At 42.5% G+C, this 20,805-nt stretch overlaps 3 protein-coding genes across 3 annotated transcripts; all 3 read left to right on the top strand.

The window, feature by feature from the left end:
- Window positions 1–1,054: 1,054 nt before the first annotated feature.
- LOC138207840 (glycylpeptide N-tetradecanoyltransferase 1-like) lies at window positions 1,055–9,040 on the top strand. The gene is given in 14 exon segments (XM_069165370.1): window positions 1,055–1,193; window positions 3,848–3,953; window positions 4,164–4,308; window positions 4,443–4,561; window positions 4,711–4,802; window positions 4,972–4,996; window positions 4,998–5,089; window positions 5,416–5,563; window positions 5,565–5,587; window positions 5,702–5,810; window positions 5,899–6,069; window positions 6,150–6,314; window positions 6,425–6,562; window positions 7,148–9,040. Coding segments are annotated over 14 exon segments (1,458 nt in total). The 5' UTR covers window positions 1,055–1,089; the 3' UTR covers window positions 7,169–9,040.
- Window positions 9,041–10,200: 1,160 nt separating this feature from the next.
- retsat.2 (retinol saturase, tandem duplicate 2) lies at window positions 10,201–16,039 on the top strand. The gene is given in 12 exon segments (XM_069165251.1): window positions 10,201–10,400; window positions 11,096–11,278; window positions 11,472–11,644; window positions 11,646–11,714; window positions 12,983–13,184; window positions 13,304–13,501; window positions 13,609–13,728; window positions 14,130–14,268; window positions 14,513–14,622; window positions 14,740–14,909; window positions 15,319–15,478; window positions 15,599–16,039. Coding segments are annotated over 12 exon segments (1,833 nt in total). The 5' UTR covers window positions 10,201–10,240; the 3' UTR covers window positions 15,748–16,039.
- A 1,238-nt stretch (window positions 16,040–17,277) lies between these two features.
- Window positions 17,278–19,783, top strand: cdk21 (cyclin-dependent kinase 21). Its single transcript, XM_069165228.1, has 7 exons — window positions 17,278–17,507; window positions 17,720–17,852; window positions 17,955–18,122; window positions 18,323–18,432; window positions 18,562–18,612; window positions 18,954–19,086; window positions 19,569–19,783. Exons 1-7 carry the CDS (start codon window positions 17,278–17,280, stop codon window positions 19,644–19,646), a joined length of 903 nt encoding a protein of 300 aa, XP_069021329.1. The 3' UTR covers window positions 19,647–19,783.
- The last annotated feature ends 1,022 nt before the right edge of the window (window positions 19,784–20,805 follow it).

The following is a 20,805-nucleotide window of genomic DNA, read 5'->3' as shown; positions in this document are numbered from 1 at the left end:
TCAATCATCTCATTATTGCCTTTGTATAGGCTGTTACTCTTTCTATTTTATCATAGAGAATTTTTTTAATTCAGTTTAGGTATTATATCACAGTTCTATCAGTCTGTCAGTCCTTTGATACATCTAGTGTTAAAAGATAAAGCTGACAATATGCTATATTTTCAAACAGGCAACCAATCCAATGAAAGCATCAAAACTTAATGAAGTCTGTCTGTCAACACTTTCAGCTCCTACTGATAATGTAACTGTAAAACTGGGTCACTGTAGTTATTAGCAAACGTTACCAAAGTGAACTCATTACGGGCTGTTAAGTAGCGGATTAATACTCAGGGTTTGGTGCTTTGGTGCATATTAATAACAACCACTACAGTGCCCATGTGCATAATAACAAAGTGCATCACCGTGACCAAGTGATCACTTTCTGTTTCACATGTTGAACTAGTCTTTGTTTTCGTTTTGTGTCTATTTGTGGATCTTTTTTGTGTTTTTTTTTGTTGTAGTTTCGAGGTAGTTTTGTGTCTCTGGTTACTTTTGTCTTTAAATTAAGGTCTTTGACAAACAAGTAATATAACAGGTCTTTCCATAAAGAGGGCACAAACCTCAGGGGACTATGGTCCATTAGGTTATTCCAGTAATCAATCATCACTGCATCCCTTTGCAATATTAACATATTCATTTTTTTTTCTTATTATTTTGCATCCTGTACAATTTTTTTTTTTTTTTTTTTGAAGCTCTCGCGTGTTTCCAGTTAAACACGTCACTGTCATAATTTGATTTGAAGCTTGAATACAGGTCACGTGGTTTTAATGTCCGCGTGAGGAAAAAAAAAAAAAACAAGAAATTAAATTTTAAAAAAAATGTCTCAAATTATGACCGGAGTCGTGGGGAATTTAAAATATGGGCTTCAAAATTTTTTTTAAAAATAAATAAAAATATTTTGCCTTTCATTTATTGTAAATGTTTTTGAAAACAGTCGCTAAAAAGACGGCAGCGAAGGAGACTTTCATCACCCGCTCCCAGCCAATAGGATCGAGGCAGGTTTAAAGGCGTCGAGGGCACGCGGTTGGCTTCCTCACTTCCTGGTTGAAGATGGCGGATGAGAATGAGACAGCACCGATGCCGGAGAAAGAAGACGCAGAGGACCACGGGCACTGCAGCGACTGCGAAAACGAAGAGCATCACTTTGACGACGGGTAAGAAGGCAGGCTCGCCCGCGCGGCTGTGTAAAACGCGTCACGTCGCCGTACGCGTTCAGCAAAGCGAGCGGCAAACTAAAGCCTCGGCGAGCGGTCCGGGATGGACAGCCATCGCTGAATTGTTTGTCCGGCCCACTTTTGGCTTTTAATCCTATTGGTTAGAAACGGCTGTCGCCAGGCGGTTCTTTGCCGTGATTGGCTGAGGAAGCGGTCGGTTGCAAATGTGGGCGGGTCTTAAGCGTCCGGTTTTTTTTTTGCTTTTAGCTCTGATAGCAACGCGTAGTACGGGAGGAGGAGGAGGAGGAGGAAGGGGGGGAGAAGAGAAACCAAAGTGTGCCTGAAAGCTCATGATCTTAACAAAACACAGCATTTTCTATCGCTTATTTAAGCCACAGGGAAAAAAAAATCTGTCTTTTTTTTTTATCAAGCTGACAGTTTAATATGTCGCCCGCGCGCCGAAGCGAATTCACGTCAACTCCAGCTGACGTTTAGCACCGTTTAGCTCCCGGTGCTAACGGAGCTGTCAAACCTCCCCCCCCCCCCTTTTTGTCTTTGCGCGGAGGCTTTCGGTGCCAAATCTGAAGCGAATACGAGCCGAACCGTGCTAACGATATTAACCTCCAGCGTGGAGCTTTTTTTTGTTGTTTTAAAATCACAGAAATATGCAAGAATCCCGAAGATCCTGAAAATAGGCTTTTTTTTGATGGAGATCCTGCTTTTCGCTTGGCGTCGGGTTGTCCTCATGTTTACCAAAGTGGCGACACGCCTGCAAGTTTACACAAGTGTGCAAAAGTTTGAGGCTGCCCGCTTTGTGCATTATTGGAGAATATTATATGCTTTTTATTTTATTTATTATTATTTTTTTAAAGCAGCCTTTTTCAGTCCTTCTCCATTTATGAGGTCATGAGTTGCAAGTTTGACCTCCCCAGAGAGAATTTTACCTTTTTCTTAGACTGCTTTAACTTGAAGGATTTTTTTTTTTAATATATTTCCCAAAAAGCTGAACAAGGACAGAATTTTTTTTATTTTTTATTTTTTTATTTTTTTTTAAAGAATAAATAAACCTAATATCATGCAACAAGGTGTTGAACGTGATGTTTATTATTTGAAGTGAAACAAGTGTGAACTTTTTTTTTCTGAGTAGCACATGCACCCCCACCTCCACCTCCACCTCCACCCCCCCCACTGCACCCAAACGCCCAAACAAAGACTGGTTCTGGCGTTCAGCCGCTCTGTCCGGGTTGAAATGGAAGCCCGGAGAACAAACTATTGAATGTTTTGTCGTCCATTGTCCCAGCCACTCGCTGACCTCTTGCGCACACGTATGTACACACGCATAGATACCGCACACTCTTCTTTCCTGAGGTCATGCGAGTCGCCATCTGCGCTGGCGTTACAAATACGGGGCCGACGCTTTGGCCTCTCTCCTCTCTCTCTCTCGGACACTAATGAGATTAACCTCTGTAAGTATGCTGTCTTTCTAAGGCCACAGGATGGGATAGATGGGTGGCTTCTCAGGTTTGAACTGATCACGGAGGGGGGGGGGGGGATTATGGAGAGGGACACGGTGCCCATGTGTTTTTTAGCACTTTACCTTATAACTGCCCTGCCAGTGACTTACGTTTTTGTTTTTTTTTAGCTCGTGTGGTTGTTTACTCATCTGCCTCAGAGCTCCAACTGCCCCTGTCAGTTTAAAAAAAAACAAAAAAAAACTAGTGTCGCTTTTCCATTTCATTTTATGACTCAACTCGACTCTACCCGCTTTTATTCCCGGCTACTTTTTTTGTTGGGGGGGGGTTTGATTTCCACTACACATTACTAACCCCTTCAGTGGAGCTGGGCGTCATAGCGACGCTGCGTAAGCCTACCATCATGTAATCTTCAACTGGACACACACACACACACACACACACACACACACACACACACACACACAAACAACGCGCTGAATCCGGCAAACGAACGGAGAAACTTCTCCTCGGTTGACGACTGTGTTGTTTTTGTGAGTTGCCATTTAATCAAGTGAATTAATAAATTGCAGGCTCGATCGAAGGCGGCCCTGATGACGCGGTTATGATTCTAGTGACCATTTTCCCTGATTAATCAGTGGCCTCCGCGGGGAGTTACAATTATTGCTTATTTTCTGGAACGTTAACATCCAGGATTCTTGTCCATGGAGCTGAAATGATTCAAAAATGAGTTGTTCTGATAATTGATTCAAGCGGAAACACTGAATGTTTTCTCAATCCAGCTTCTCTACTGAGTGCATTTACTGATTTCTCTGTCTTACATGAGTGCAAACTGGAAATCTTTGGGTTTTGAACTGTTCGGACAAAACAAGACATTTGAAGACGTCGGCTTAAACTCTGGAGCCAATTATTAACATTTACTGGACCACAAGATTGATCGAGAAAATAATTGAGAGTTGCTCCCTCTGGCATATCATATTTTAAATGCATTAATGTTGCTCTTTTGCATAATAACAATGGGTCTTATTTGAACACAGAAGTGAGAATAATACAGCTTTAATCCTCTTGGGTCTTGTGTTTGCATATCGCAGTAGATTTTGGAGCAGACTTTTTGACCAGGACATTGTTTTCCTCGGGGATGGTAGTTTAATAAGGATGCCGTCTATTTCTGTCCCGTTGCAGTGACAGGGGTCTGGGTGACGACACTGGCGCCAAGAAGAAGAAAAAGAAGCAGAAAAAGAAGAAGAAATCTGGTGCCACAGAAGCAGCCCAGGACCCCCTTGCCAAGGCACGAAGTTACTCATTAACTGAAGTAACAGACTTTAACCTTTTAGAGTCAGATCATCTTTCACCAAAAATTACAGTTGTTTTACTTTAGGATGGAAAACATCACAACAAAACTGTTAGAGCACAATAATGGTTTCGTTTGTTCTCTTTTAAAAAAAAAAATTTAAATTTTTTTTTTTTTTAATTAAATGCTTCTTAACTTCCCAAACAGGTGAATTCATTGCCAGCTGATAAGCTACAGGAGATCCAAAAGGCCATCGAACTGTTCTCTGTTGGTCAAGGTCCAGCCAAAACCATGGAGGAGGCAACTCGGAGGAGTTACCAGTTCTGGGACACGCAGCCTGTTCCCAAGCTAGGTACGACACACACACACACACACACACACACACACACAGACACACAGACAGAGTGTTGTGTACCGCAGGCTTTGCTGCTTCACTTCACAAACATTTTTTTTTTTTTTTTTTTTTTTTTTCTCGCTTTCCTTCAGGGGAGACGGTGACATCACACGGCTCCATCGAACCTGACAAAGACAACATTCGAGAGGAGCCTTACAGCCTCCCACAGGGCTTCATCTGGGACACCCTCGACCTGGGGGACCCTGGTGTGGTAAGAGAGTGGAGAATATTTATCTTCGGCATCGTTTAAGGAATGTTGCGTTCTAATTAAATCTGCTTTCTCACCATTGATCTGTTACATCACTTTGTTAGTAATGTCATGACTTTGTCTCTAATTCTTTGTTTTGCCTCTAAAACCAGCTCAAGGAGCTTTACACCCTTCTCAATGAGAACTACGTGGAGGACGATGACAACATGTTCAGATTTGACTACTCTCCTGAGTTCCTGCTCTGGTAACTTCTTCATAATTACATTTTTCACTTTTACAGCTGGTGAGACTGTTACATTGAAATACTGTTATCAAAATATAGGGTACAGGAAATAGTTTATTTTATTTAGCGTCGGTACAAGTGAGGGTGACCCAGTAATATGTTGCGTTTGACTGACTTGTGTCCTCCTCAGGGCCCTCCGGCCCCCTGGCTGGTTGCCCCCAGTGGCATTGTGGAGTGAGAGTTAACTCCAACCAGAAGCTGGTTGGCTTCATCAGTGCCATTCCTGCCACCATCCACATCTATGACATGTAAGTAAACAAAAAAAAGTGCAAAGCGGAGGAAAAATCTCTATTGGCCGAATTGTCCGGTTTATGTCATGAAATCTGGTCACGAAGATTTATCTCCTTTTTATGAAATTTTCTTCTCCGGCTAGAAAATAAGAAGTTGTATAAAATGTAAAAAGTCTTCACAATTTATCCTTAAATTATGAAACGGCTGGAATTTTTTTCTCACATCAGTATCTTTAGTTGAATTTTATAGAAGCAAAACGTCATTATTAGTAACTCTAATGTAAATCGTACCAAGTACTGTAATTTCATTATTTTTCTCACATAATTAATTCATTGTTTTTCAGAGAAAAGAAAATGGTTGAGATCAATTTCCTCTGCGTCCACAAGAAGCTCCGCTCCAAACGAGTCGCTCCGGTTCTGATCCGAGAGATCACCAGACGGGTGAACCTGCAGGGCATCTTCCAGGCGGTGTACACTGCCGGCGTGGTACTCCCCCAAACCTGTGGGCACATGCAGGTGGGTCTGACAGAAGAACTCTTCTCCTCCTTCTGTGGCAGCGTTAATTATCACTTACTTCATGATATCTACTGTTTGTTTTTTGTTTTTGTTGTGGGTTTTTTTTCCGTGCAGGTACTGGCATCGCTCTTTGAACCCCCGGAAACTAATCGAAGTGAAGTTCTCCCATCTGAGCAGGAACATGACTATGCAGCGCACCATGAAGTTGTACCGCTTGCCTGAGGTTGATGGAAACGAAACACATTTTGCAGCGACAACCTCCTTTTTCCAGCATGTGTTTACTCTCCTCGTCTCTTTCTTGTCCCCCTCAGGCCCCGAAGACGTCCGGTCTGCGGTCGATGACCAAGAAGGACATCCCGGTGGTGCACCGCCTCCTCCGCGAGTACCTGAGCCAGTTCAACCTGGTGCCCGTCATGAACCAGGAAGAGGTGGCCCACTGGCTGCTGCCCAGGGAGAACATTATCGACACTTACCTGGTGGAGGTAAGGAGACAAATGTTTTCTATCTCTGAATAGCCGTCCTGCTGGCGGTCGTTGTAAGCGTCGTCTTGTTCTCGTGACAGAACGACGGCAAAGTGACGGATTTCCTGAGTTTCTACACGCTGCCCTCCACCATCATGAACCACCCGGTGCACCGCAGCCTAAAAGCAGCGTACTCCTTCTACAACGTGCACACCACCACCCCCCTGCTGGACCTGATGTCCGACGCCCTCATCCTGGCCAAATCGGTGCGTGCTCCTGCTTTTCAGAACCTTTCTGTGTCGCCTGAACGTTTACTCGCAGTCAGCTAATTAGTCTTTTTTTTTTGTTTTTTTTGTTTTTCCGTCTCTCTATCCAGAAAGGGTTTGATGTCTTTAATGCACTGGATCTAATGGAAAACAAGACTTTCTTGGACAAGCTGAAGTTCGGCATCGGTGATGGAAACCTACAGTATTATCTGTACAATTGGAAGTGTCCCAACATGGGTTCAGATAAGGTACCTTGTTTTTTTTGTTGATGATGTCACTTTCATAACTTTGAGGTGTCTGCAGGGTCTTGCATTGAAATAAGTGTCCTCCAAAAAGGCTTTGAAAGGCATTAAAACATCTTCAATTGAATTATTAATACAAAAGTCTTGAATATTTTTTCTTTAGCCTGTTGTGGGCAGTATGGGCGTTAATAAAATGTTCTGGAATATGATTGTATGCAGTCGAAGCTTACAGGAGGCTGTTCAGTCTGGTTAGCACCATCAGACAGATGAAGCACCGTCATCAACCTTAAAGAAACGCATCATTTTTCATTGTTTAGTCTCTCTGTCAGTTTTCTTTCGACTTACTGTAGTTATATTATTGGCAAATATTGTTATATGCGGCTGGAAAATGTTGAGAAATGGCCTAATATGTGGAATAAATATTATTCTTGGCCATGTTTTTACTGCAAGTTTTCTGTATTTTCATCCTTTGGTCGGTTATTTGTAACTAGAAATGTCTCTAATTTAACCTGCAGGAACGCCCGTTAACTAAAGCTCACTAAAGTTACGTTTTGAAGTGTTTTCCTAACGGCTGCTCTGCTCCTTTCTCAGGTTGGGTTGGTTCTGCAGTGACATCCTTTTTACGCCATTTAGCAAGCGTCGCCAGCAGGCCGGGTGTCCGCACCATCGCACTGACCGCCTGACGGATGGACCGATGACTTCCTGCTTTAGGAGAGGAAACCCACCGCCCATTTTTACGTTTCGACCTTTTGAACTTTTGACCTGCACTACCGCTGCCAGGTGGGGAGGCGGGGGAGAGAGCCTTCCACTGCTCTTCGTCCTCCCTCGATCACACGGACCTTAAGCCATTGTAGTTACCATCCCCGAACGACTGTATTGCATCTGAAAGCTGTCTTGATTGTACCAAACACACACACACATACATACGTATATATATACACACACAAACACACAAAAGAACAGTTTGCACAGATTTACTGGATACCAAACGCTCACTGTTGGCATTCCTACGAAAACATACAGTACGTGTAAATACTCTCAAACATAACTACGGATGAAGCCCTAACACCTACAGACTAGAACCCACTGTTTGATTTTATTCCTCAATGTTGAAAGTGCTTTTTGCAACTTAAAAATAAATCTGTCATCCTTAAGTTTTAGAGATTAAAAAAAAAAAAAGAATAAATCAAAATGATAAAAAAAAATATTTTATGGAGGAAAAAGGCTCTAAAAGATGAGGTAATAAATGCCAAAAGTGGACACAAGATAAGGGCTTCTGTTCCGAGCTTTCTTGCCACTCGTGACCCCGTGTCTTTTTATTTTTTTTTTTGGTTGGGTTTTGTTTTGCTTTGCTCATCACTTTCTGTTCTCGCAGTCAAGGAGATGTTTCGGTACTGTTGGAAGTTGATAAACCAGACTCGGCATTCACCTTCTGGCGTTCCTCTCAACTACGTTAACGCTCATAACACCACCCCCCCCCCCCCCCCCCCACTCCCTCCCTCCCTCCCCCTCACTCGGCTTACGGCACTAACAAAAAAAACCCTGAAACAGACTGATGACGGATCGGCTCAGTCGGAGACAAAAATCAATCGTTCCCGACGAGGTTGGACTGCAAACCGACAGGTTGAAGGCATTCTGACGTGGTTTACTCAACGCATTTATCAGCAGGGATGAGGTTTGTAGTGACACCTCTTGATTTAGCTGTGCCCCTGTTTGCGGTATCCACCTTTATGATTCCACAGACTTTTGGCAGAAGTCCCTTTCCCTCCCCCCCCCCCCCCCCCCCCCCCCCCCAAAAAAAAAAAAAAAAAAAACTGCGAGGGCTCAGGGTGAAAATCGGAAAATCCAAAGTACTTCAGGACACTTTCGAGCTCATTATGCTGACTTTTTGCTCAAAGGAACCACACAGGAGGTCTTACATTTCTATAATAAAATACAAATAAACCTGAAAGAGTTGGCAACCAGTTTACATGCACACAGCGAAGCGCCATGTTTGGTTCTTTTGCTGTATGAAGGCACGATCATGGTGTGTTTTTGTCTTATTTGATGAAATAACATCGCCGGTGGTATGCTTTTCTCTGCTATATGTGGAACGTGACAACAAACCTGCAATATTATTAACCTACATGAAATATTTCACCTCCTACAGCGTATCGAACAGGTGCCGTCAGTTTTTTTTTTAGGTAGGTGATGTTTCAGGGTGGATGTTGGGCGCTGGGCCTGTGAACAGCGGTCTGGACTTGGAAGAGGTCGTGCAGAGTGGATGATTATGAGGATGACGGCGATCACTGGGGAAATGCCCCCATTAAAGAGTTTCTTATGTAAAATGTTGGTTCTATTTGCAAAAAGATGTAAAAAAAAAAAAATAAATAAAAAAAAAAAGAACTCGCGGTGTTATGGTGCAGGAAACGAATGTGAAGATGCAGGAGAATTGTTTTTTGTTTTTTTTTTGGAGCAAAAAAAAAAATAAAATCTAGAAGTTGCTGTGAGATTTTTTTTGCACGTGTTTTATCGAAGGGGAAAATATCCTCAAGACACATTAAAATCACAGCATGTGACAATATTGCTACAGATTCTGAGCTCTCCACACTTGCAATCACTTGGATCAAAATTCAACAACTTTAATTCGGCTAAATTAAATACAGGACAAATGTGTGATTGCCAGTTCACGTTGAGTGGAGTCACGACTGGTTGTGGCCTAATGGCTCGCTAGCGCCCCCTAGACAGAGGGAGGGTGAGTCCCCTTAAGTATAAAGCCACACGGTTTGGGTTTGCATTGTAAATGCAGTCATACTAATACCAAAGGTCAACAACAATACAAAACAAAACAAAAATAAAAAACGAACTATCACGAATTTAATCACCCAAAATCCCATTAATACATTTTAATGCTATAGTAGGACTTTTAAAAAAAATAAATAAATTTTTAATCATATTTCGGGCGACATGCTGCAGTATGACAGTTGTGCAAAAAGTGACTCCAAAATTAATTTATGTATATAGTATAGCCAGGGCGATGCCGCTAAATTAGATGTTTCTCCGTGACACAGGAAGTTGATGTTTAAGGTCAAACGATGCTCCAAACCTCACGATACTTGAGTCGGGCACCAACTTTCATGAGTTTTTGAAGATGTTAAAGCCGCCAAAAAAAAGGCTTTTAAAAAAAATAAAAATAAAATAAATAAATAAATAATAATAATAATAATAATAAGGAACGAGATCGAGAAAACAATTAAAACTTCAGGGGGGAATATGCCGGATCCCCGACGTGCACCGTGCGAGGGCCCGCAGATCACTGCTTGCAGTTTTAATTTAAATTATGAATATCTGAAGCGTTAGTAGTAGCACTTATCAGTATTATAGTATATACATAACGTACATACGTTCATAATAATATTTTTTTTGATGCGGTTATGATAGTTTTCATTGTTTGTAAAGGACACCGGGGTCAAAGATTATGAAATACAGCAAAGACGTCTCTCTTCCTTTTTTTTTCAATTTATTTTTTATTTTTTTGCAACGAGGCGTTGGTCTCACTTAACGTTGATTGGTTAAAGACAGTATGACGCATGTCTAAAAGAAAGGCTTTAATTGGCTGGTCTCGTCAGCTGCTTGGGCGAATCTTTAGGAGGGCTTCGCGGAAGTAAACGAGAAGTCGTTCTTCCATCATATGAAACGGACACAATGTGGCTGATACTGCCGGTTATCGGCGTCGCTTTGATCGTATTTATATTAAAATATGTCTTCGCCAGCTCCGGACCCAATCCCTTCCAGACGGATACTCGTGAACCGTTGAAAAAGATGGTTCACGACAGGAAAGAGAAAAACAAAGTGCTGAAGCAAGGTGAGTTAAAATCAAGACCGTTGCATGTTGTTTAAAACTTAACTTTTTAGCTGCAAAAAAACTGACTTCAAAGTCACGCAAATTATATTATGCAAAGTAAAGTTAAAAAAAAAAACCCGGTAAAGTTACACTTTAATTGAATAATTGAATCGTTGCGTAGAAAAGATCAGTTAAAAAAACAAACAAATGTTTGTTAATGTTAAATGCTGTCGAGCCAATAATGTGCAATGTGTAGACGTCCGAACAACAATTACTTACAAACAAATTAAAAAGTGTTGTGTGATAGTTTCGTATACTGTGCAAGAATTTCTGCAATATTTCTTTGGAATCTCAATTATGTGAAAGTAAGGAAAAGTCTACCAGGTGTTCCTTGAACTGATACTGATTTAGAAATGAACTTGATAGCGCTCATTTCTTCTTCATCTAAGCATAGTTTTAAAATATGTCAAATTTGGAGTGAGTGCCAAGTCATTTCCTGAAGATGCCAAATAAAAAAAATCAAACAATTTAAAAACTCAAAGATATTTATTGTACGGTGACATGAATGCAGAGCAGAACATTTTTACATTTGTGTAGGTGACGGTAATACTTAAAAGTACTTCAACAAAGTAAGTAATGTTAAATGTTTCTAATGAATTAAGATGTTTGCAGATGTTTGCAGATGTTTGAATTTTTTTTTTTTCTCCTGTTTTTAGGTTTTGTGGCCGGTAAGGTACCGGAGAACCTGGACGCCGTCATCATCGGCAGCGGGATCGGCGGGCTCGGACTTGCCGTGCTGATGGCCAAAGTCGGAAAGAAAGTCCTGGTTCTGGAGCAGCACGACCGGGCCGGAGGATGCTGCCACACGTTCACCGAGAAGGGCTTTGAGTTTGATGTCGGTGAGACGAATGGCTGACGTCCTGTTTGTCCCGTTTATCCTGTTTCTGTGATTTATCGTGAAGCAACTGGAGTATTGCTGCATATGTATTTAAAAAAAAAAAAGCAGAAGAAGAATGCCTTGAGACACGTCTCGGTCTTGGCCAACACAAACTCTCGCCGCGTGCTCACGCTGTCCGTGTCGTCCCTCCGCAGGGATCCACTACATCGGCGACCTGCTGGAGCACAAGCCGTTCCGCTGCATGCTGGACCAGATGACCAACGGACAGCTGCAGTGGGAGCCTCTGGAGAACCCGTACGACCAAGTGGTGCTGGGACCGCCGGAGAACCGCCGCCGGTACCCCATCTACAGCGGCCGGACTCGCTTCCCCCGAGGAGCTGAAGAAGTGTTTCCCCGGAGAGGAGAAGGCCATCGATGAGTACATGAAGCTGGTCAAGGTGAGGAGAGTGTTGCGTTTTTTTTTTTTTAGTATCTGCAGCTTTCAGTGGTGCAAACTGTATGAAACTGTTCGGAGTCCGTTATTATTTCGGTCGTGATCGGGACACTTGTGATTATTCCAGCGTGCAAAGGTCTCGTCGCCCGGTGAACCGTGTGTTTGTCGGCTGCCCTTCGGCACCGACGAGACTCTTCGTCCACATTTCTCTTGATGTCGTCACCGATATTCCTCAAATAGTTGTCTGCTGAATCAAAGGTCACATTAAACAGCAGCGTCTCTTTTCTTTTTTTTCAGCCGCAGTGTTACATAATTCCACCCAGACTGCGTTGCACATGAAGGAATGTCCCGTTCTTTATCTGTCGGTTTATTGCATCTGTTCATTTTATTGCAATAACTCAAAGCAGTTTGCAAGAATTGAATATCTCGGTGTCGATCCGGCTGCAGGAAATAAACAAAACGAGCAAAAATAAAAAGGGGTAAATTAAATCTAAACGGTTGCAATTATGATCCAACATTAACATTTACTCTGCTGTTGCACCTTGTTTATGTCATGCCTGAGACATTAATTCTGATATTTAGTCTGTTTCATTTAGGTTTTTTTTTTTTTTTTTTCCGCTTGGCCATTTTCCCGTGAAAGGTTCATCCTCACAGACGATTATAAATAGTGCACATATTCACTGTTGGTTTATAAATGTTAGGACTGCTGTTTAAACTGCCATGAATCACATTGAGTACATCTGAAACCCTTTTTAAATATGGATTAAAAAAATGTCCCCCCCCCAAAAAAATTGTTTACTTTAAAACTAAAATAAAAGTGGGATGTTTTCTGATGTGAGCTCAGAAGAGGGTCCAAATCTTTAGGTCAGGACTTTGCCCTCGCACATGTGTCGCACACAACAGGAGAACGTGTCACGCGTGTTCTCACCAGGGTGAAAGCGTGCAGAAGGCATGATAAGAAACGTCGTCAACACGGCCACTCGTTCTCCGGACAACGTCCCGCTCTGTTCACTCGGCTGGACCGTCACTCAGACTTTGTACCGGGCAGCTGTCGGGTGGAGGGGGGGGGGGGGTAAAGTCTGTTTAAAGTCCGCTGCAGCTGATCGGGACGTTTACGTTATCACACGGTGGTGTCGAGATGCGCTCAAACCAGTTTTATGCGTTACGCGCATTTAAACTCCGCAAACTCTCGACTGCGCGACGTCGTACGTGAAAGCAGCTTTTGTCCGTCGTGCTGTCGACATCATTTGTTGTTGCGTTTTGCCTTTTTAGAAAGTGAGGCGGGACATTTGGCTCCTCGCCGTGCTGAAGCTGTGTCCCGTCCCCGTGGCCAAGTTGCTGGTCTACACCGGTCTCGCCCAGCACCTGTCTTTCTTCTTCAAAATGGCCCCCCGCAGCGCGACGGAGGTGGTCAACGAACTGACGGAGAACAAGGATCTCCGCGCCGTCTTCACCTACATCTTCGGCACCTACGGTAGGCGACGGCTCGCAGTTCTTGCCGGTGGGCTCGGATTCGTTCTTCAACCCGCCGCTCAGTTTCTTTTAATTTAAAAAAAAAAAAAAAACAAATGTTTGTGTGTCTCTGACCTGCAGGCAACATGCCGAAAGACGCCAGCTTCGCCATGCACAGTTTGCTGGTCACTCACTACCTGAATGGCGCCTGGTACCCTAAAGGCGGAGCCAGTGAGATCGCCTACCACATGATCCCCATCATCGAGAAGGCGGGGGGGGCGGTTCTGGTCCGAGCGCCAGTCAACCGCATCTTATTCAATGATGCTAAGGAAGCTTGCGGTGGGTGGGAGGGGCTTGTTCTACACACGGTCACATGATGCAGATCCCACAGAGGGGAAAAAGGGGTCGACTGCTTTCACTTTTATTTTATTTTTTTATGGTTTCAGGTGTGAGCGTCATGAAAGGTCAGGAGGAAGTTCATATCCGTGCTCCGATGGTCATCTCCAACGCCGGCATCTTCAACACCTACGAGAAGCTGCTGCCCAAAGAGCTCCAGGCCAGGCCAGGTAAGCAATTCATAATCATTTCACATTTCTAAATACATGTAAAGTAAACGATGCGATGCTGAAAGACACAAATATTCAATTCACATTGTTACAAACTGGAGAAAAGCAGCAAATCTTTACATCTCAGGCTAAAACTAGAGATTAGGAAGTTTGTTTTGTTGTTGTTTTTATAGCGAGATGAGTGAAACAATTGCAAAAGATGTAAATGAATCCTCTACTGATTAAATTGAGCACCGCAGGAAATTGTAAAATCTAAGAAGTTGCAATTGTTGCCCCACCTGTTTTTTTGTTTTGTTTTTTTAATCTCCATTAATGAGGACAATGACTCACGTTTCTAGTTTTCATGCCGCTTTAGTTTGCGACCTGTTTGTGAAGCTGTCCCTGCCTCTCCCGCCACGCAGCCATCCAGAAGCAGCTGAGCATGATGAAGAACGGCGAAGGTGGCCTGAGTGTTTTTCTGGGTCTCGACGGAACCAAGGAGGAGCTGGGCCTCAAAGCGGACAACTACTGGATCTTTGCCGAGAACAATTACGACGAATTGTATGTTGTCTTATGGCCAAATATTGACTTTCTCTTTTTTTGTTGTTTTTTTTTGTTTCTTGTGCTGCCACTTAATCTCAAACACAAATGACAGGATGTGGATTAAGTGTAGACTTTCTTGAATGCTGTGAGTTTACGTGTCAGATCCACTGGAATCGTTTGTAGGTTCTTTCCAGTATTTATAGCCGGTGTAAATACACCATAAATTCCCTTCTCTCCCCCCCCCCCCTGTTTTCTTTTAAAGGGTGGAGGAATATCTGAATGGAGAGAGGGAGGAGTCCGCAAAGAAAATACCTCTGCTGTTTGTCGCCTCTCCATCAGCTAAAGATCCAACCTGGGAGGAGAGATCACCGGGTACAGAGACGGACCTGCAGAACAGTCTGCACACATTTTTGTCCTGTTTTTAAAAAAAAAAAATTGTATTTAATTAAAAAACTTTCAAACATTTTCTCTTTTTTTTTTTTTTACCAGGAAAGTCTACTCTGAGTCTGGTCAGTTTTGCCAAGTACTCGTGGTTTGAGGAGTGGAAGGACGGCAAAGTGACCAACAGAGGGCCCGACTACAAAGACCTGAAACAGGCCTTCATTGACTCGACTCTGGAGGTGGTTATGGACATTTTCCCCAAGATCACCAGAGACAAGGTGAAGACTCTGCAGCTCTGCTGTCTTTTCACTTCTTCTAATTAGCTGGTATCTTAAGGAGCTGTGAAGTAAGGCTCTCACTGGATGAAGCCATTCTTGGGTTAATGCCACCACATCTTTATAAATTCACCTAAAATTTGCTCTGAACAATTTTGTTCTCAGTTATTTATTTTATAAACAGATCCTGCTTCTACTGTCTTGTTGCGGTTCACTTTTTGGGCCATTTTAGACCCTTGATGTCTTATTAAGATATTGGAGCTCATAAAAGGAATTTTTTTTTTCTAAATTTCTTTGCACAAATTTGGTTGTAAATTGCAGTTTTTTTGGGTTTTTTTTGTGTAAAAATAAATAGCATATAAATAAGATTATATACTATGCATTCATTTACTTGTCTCTTTTGTGTGTTTAGATTGAGTACGCTGACGCTGGAACCCCGATCACAAACACGCACTACATCGGATCCCCCAAAGGGGAAATCTACGGAGCGGACCACGGCGTCGACCGCTTCAGCCCTGAACTCGGCGTGACCGTGAGACCTCAGACTCCCCTGAAAAACCTCTACCTGACGGGTGAGTGTGTGTGTGTGTGTGTGTGTGTGTGTGGTATCACATCACCCAGGTAGTGCATTTAGATTTAAGGACACTGATGCTGCTTTTTTTTTTTTTTTTTTTTTTCTTGTTGTCTCGCAGGTCAGGACGTGTTTGTGTGCGGCTTCGCCGGCGCCCTCGCCGGCGCCCTCACCTGCGGCTCCGTCATTTTCAACCGCAACCTCCACCTGGATGCCATCGCGTTGGCGAAGAAGACGAAACTCCTGAACGACAAGGTGAAAGGGGAGTAAGTGCCGGACAGCATTCACCTGCGCTACTTTAACTAACTCGTACTGCAGCTCAAAGTCACGCCGAGTGGAAAGTCTCCACAGCAACTCGCGCAAACACTAAACCGACTCATCATATGAGATTCTTTTGTAAGTCCTTCATGATGTTCGAACTAACGTGAACTTTGTGGTGTAACACTCTATGCAGATTTGCCCTCGTTGCCTCATTATGCCGTTTGTTTGTTTGCAGTTTACGAAGGTTACCTGACTTTGATGTTAATTTAAAGGTGCAAACAATAAATTGGTCTGAACTGGATCTGCAGTGTACCGTGTATACTTTTCACTACATTTAATAACTTCTCACTCTATTGGTTAAAGTTTAATGTTTTTTTTTATTTTTTTTAAATTTTATTTTCTGAATGTCACATCTGTCTGCAACTTGGGGTGTTTATGTTTCAATTTCATCAATTCAAATAATATTTTACAAGCATTTTTTATTCTTGAAAATAACTGTAGGTGCAGCAGAATGACTCTCATGGTAATTAGCTGATTTAATTGGCACCCAAAGACATATTAGTGTTATACATCACAAAACACAAACACGGTAAACAAAGCCAAGTTAAAAAAAAAAAACACTATTTACAAATACAAGCAATAAACAAAACCACAACACTAATAGACAAAACAATATAATTTAAGTGAATTTACGGTATATTTCTAACTGTACAATGATTATACTGCATTTACATTATTATTATTGGTTCCATCTTGCTTCCTCATGAAGTCTGATCTGCTGTCAACCACCTGTTCAGACATGCATCCCCTCAGTCTCATGACCCTTTATCTGTCTGCTCGATGGTACCCAAGAGGCTTTGGAGTTTTTGTTTTGGTGCCATTTTTTGTGAGCTAATTGGGAAGCAAATATATGCTGCTGTCTCTGTCTCTGTTAATTACCCAGAAAACCACCTACAGTCCTAACCGCAAGCTCCTTCTGTTTGTTTATTTGTTTTGTTTACGTGCTGCGGCCTCAGTAAATATCACTTCTTTGCCTGCACCTGAACGCAGCATGCCTGTACAGTGACACTTGACAGCAGCAGGGACACGTGGCTCCCCCAACATGGAAATATTGAGCTCTCTGATTAGTTGGCGAATAAAAGGGGTGTGATTTTTTTTTTTTTTTTTTTTTTTTGCCTCATTAATTTCTCATACTAGACAGTTATGCTTTTTTTTTTTTTTTTTTTTTCCTTCCTTGCTGGCGGCAGATGGTGGGAAAGTGCGCACATCAGTTTGCGGTGAGGTAAAAGTCACTTGTTATTTGCATCAAATCGGTGTTCCTACAGGTGGTTTGCGGCTGTGCTCCGACAGGTGATGATTACCGGCAAGCTAAGCTGCAAACTTAAGTGAATTTAGAGGCACAAATATCCGGAGCTAGCTCACTAGCTTTAGGTGACCACAACGCAAAGACTGTCACCTCAAAGTGGACTTTTTTTATTTTTTATTTTTTTTCCCCCCCTTGCAGAGTTCAGTTTAATTTGCCCTGAATTTTGGAGGACAATGAACGTCTGCAATAAACCTTTGAGCTACGAGCTCCTGGCAGAGGTCGGAGAGGGCGCCTACGGTAAAGTGTACAAAGCCAGAGAGGTGGGGGGGAAGCAGCGTCTGCTGGCCGTGAAGAAGTTCAACTTCCGCGGGGACACATGGGAGAGGGGCATCCCTGCCTTCATGATCCGGGAGGTGGCGCTGCTGCGGAAAATGGAGTACTTCAACCATCCCAACATAGTCAGGCAGGTTCACGTTTCATTTATTCAACTTTAAAAAAAATTTTTTTAAAAAAGGCACAATTTGACACTTGTAATGTGGCATTTGTGCTCTAGTTTTTAAAGTTTGCAGGCTGCAGCTGCTCCTCTCAACCCTTTCTCATATTTTAGTTTGTATTTGACATATTTCTGCATTTTCTCTCGTGCCACTTGGGCAATAATCTGATGCGTTTCCGCAGGCTGTTGGATGCCTCTGCTGAACCAGTGGGCACGAGCCTGGACCTCACTCTGGTGCTGGAGTACATCGACCAGGACCTGTCCACCTACCTCTCCAAAGCTCCCGCCTCCGGACTGAGCCGTGACTGCATTAAGGTGTGGGAACTCCTGATTTGATGATTTATTTATTTATTTATTTTTAAACCATCACAGCTCCTCAGATTCAGAGTAGTAATTTGTCGCCGTGCTGCTCCCCAGGATGTGATGCTGCAGCTGCTGCGAGGACTGGACTTCCTTCACACGAACCTGGTGCTGCACCGGGACTTAAAACCGGAAAACATCCTGATCAGCAGCCGTGGAGAAGTTAAGATCGCAGATTTTGGACTGGCACGCATCCACACCTTCAACATCGCTCTGACTCCGGATGTGAGTGAGGCAACACAAACTTTTGATTTAGTATTAAAAGTTACTGCAGCAATCCTCCTCAAAGCCATTTTTCTTACACCCGGCACTGTATTCAGTTTATTTATTTGGCCCGAGGTAAAAACAATTTTTTTTTCCTCCACCCCCGCCATTGTGTCTCTGTGTCTTTTATCCTTCTCTTATACCTCCCTGTTGCTGCTCAGGTGGTGACACTGTGGTATCGAGCTCCGGAGGTGCTGCTGAACTCTGTCTACATGTCCTCGGTGGACATGTGGAGCGCCGGCTGCATCTTCGCCGAGCTCTTCCTCTTGAGGTGAGGATGTCGGTCTGTGTTTATATACGCGACGTCGGAGCGCCATTCTAAATTCGGAGGTAAAACCTTCTGTGCAGTTGTGAAAATAGAGACGAAGCTTCTGTTGTGCCTTGTTCTCGTGTCCTGCAGACCTTTGTTTAAGGGAATCTCGGAGGTGCAGCAGCTGCAAAAAATCTTTGAGTGAGTATTTTGGTTGCTTTTGTACACTTGCCTTAAAATCAGGCAGGGATAATGTTCTGAATTCATAATGCAAAGTTGTTCAAAAAAACCCACAGAAACTGCGTTGTAAGATTGTTATTACAATGAAATACAATTATTGTCGTTCAAGGAGAACATACAGGACATTTTCTTTTACCTTGTAGATAGTAAAATAAATTAATGAAACCTTGAAAAGTTCGGAAATTGCTTGAAAACCAGCTTTAATTGTTTTCATCTCTTGATTTCATCTGTATTACGTCAGTTTTTGTCCTCTGTTGACGACTGCCGCCGTTCAGTTGGTCCTCGTTTTGTGTTTTTTTCAGGGGGATTGGTTTGCCAAGTGAGGAGGACTGGCCCGTGGACAGCCCCATCGCATACTCGGTCATCTGGGGACCGAAAGGCTCCCGCACCAATCTGCTGCCCAACCTGGACCCCGAGGAGGCCGACCTGCTGTCTGTGAGCACATCCGTGTTTTGTGTTTCTCCATAGTTTACTTTATATTCAGCACTTAGGAATCATCAACAATCAACAGTCATTTTTTTTAAAATTTATAAACAGTGCCTGACATTTTTGAGGTCACTACACGGTGCACAAATTTACACACAGAATTGACTCACTCAAATAAAATGGAGGGTAAAATACAATAAAGTGGAGTGTTCAATAAACAGGGGGTGATTTGGACAGAAATTATTTTGGAAACGGAAGGAATAAATGCACTTTTGACCAGTTAGATATTAAATATCCTGCACTGTAAGGACAAGTACAGAAAAAAAAAAATCTGAGTAGTACTGATACAGTAAGTAGTCTAATTGATAATTAGTTACATACATTTGACAATAACTGATCAATAATTAATTCGATGAAGTAACAAGATGAAGAGTCTGGCAGCTCCGTGAGGCTGTAACTGTTTGTAAGGTGTGACATCTCTTCACCTGCAGAAATGTTTGGCATTCAGACCGAGCAGTCGCATCTCGGCCACCAAAGCCCTGGCTCATCCTTTCTTTGGGAAGAACTGAAGATTTCGGTGGAAGGAGGAAAAATTCAACGGCTCTGAGCTTCTGCAATCTACAATCAGCAATATTAACTAGTGTTGTGCCATAAAATCCACTTTGTTCAGAGCATTGGCTTGTTTATTGGCTTTGAGAGCTTTTAAACTGTAATCACCAGCATCATGAAGGATTGCAGTCAGGTTTGAGGTTTTGCACCTTGTGAGCACTAAATAAGGAACACGTCATGCCCGACTTGTCAGAAATGGATTTTATGGCACAAAAATCCCGAAAACGGAACCGTATAATTCGATAACGTCCCAAAACTTGAAGCATTTCAGAAGGCCCGCCCTCTAACAGTTTTATTTACTCGGTTGTAATTTCTAAGTTTGACTTGCCTTCATGTGAGTGGAGGAACAGTACGTTGTTCTTTGATTTAATTTCAGAAATACGAGATGGTACACTGTGAATTTCCACAAAATGGATTGTTGCTTTGTTGTTGTTGAGCATTACTTTGAAAAATAGGAATTAGTTTTGCTATATTTTATTGGCAACACTATTATGAGCACCTTTAAGTTGATGTGTTATGTTGTTTATATTTCATTTAAGATTTTGTGTACCAGACTTGAATGCATCTGAGAAAATGTAATGTTTTATTTTTGATATACAGATTACACCTGTATTTATGTTTGTACTGAAGGATTGTACAAGGTATTTCTCTACATAAGTTACACTGTTCAAGCATTTCTATAAATAACTGTCTCTGCATTTGATCCTGTATATATGTGTGTGTGTGTGTGTGTGTGTGTGTGTGTGTGTGTGAGAGAACTGGTAATGTTGCATTAACAGAAGTACCATTTCACTTGCAGTTTCACAGTGTAAACGAATGAGGGCGCTGTTGGTACATTTGTTGCACCAAGAGGGGAGGACAAGTTTCAGTGGATCATCTCCCAACTTGCAAAGTAAATATAGTGAAATCATGGAGGAATTATTATTTAAATCTCAGGTCTGCAACTTCCTACTTAAAGGGTCAGTTCACCCCAAATTACAAAAACAGTCTCCCGGTCATCTGGCAGTATTCGTCTGCGGCTTTTGTTTTATCTGCTGAGGTTAATTTTCTGTTTTTAATCGATCCTCAAAGGACAGAGTAACGAAATATAATTATGAATTGTCATGTATTTAATATAGC

Source organism: Embiotoca jacksoni, unplaced genomic scaffold (genome assembly GCF_022577435.1).
Source record: "Embiotoca jacksoni isolate LCO1_2020_lvr unplaced genomic scaffold, fEmbJac1.0.p SCAF_34, whole genome shotgun sequence".
Taxonomy (NCBI): domain Eukaryota; kingdom Metazoa; phylum Chordata; class Actinopteri; family Embiotocidae; genus Embiotoca; species Embiotoca jacksoni.
The sequence above is the reverse complement of the archived record's forward strand: the minus strand, read 5'-3'. Positions and strand labels throughout refer to the sequence as shown.

What these genes read in the sequence shown, in the direction of transcription:
- cdk21 (XM_069165228.1), top strand. Translation starts at nt 17,278, where the DNA reads ATGAACGTCTGCAATAAACCTTTGAGCTACGAGCTCCTGGCAGAGGTC. An exon ending in AACCATCCCAACATAGTCAG is followed by an intron (nt 17,508 to 17,719) that starts GCAGGTTCACGT and finishes GCGTTTCCGCAG; the next exon opens with GCTGTTGGATGCCTCTGCTG. An exon ending in AGGAGGCCGACCTGCTGTCT is followed by an intron (nt 19,087 to 19,568) that starts GTGAGCACATCC and finishes CTTCACCTGCAG; the next exon opens with AAATGTTTGGCATTCAGACC.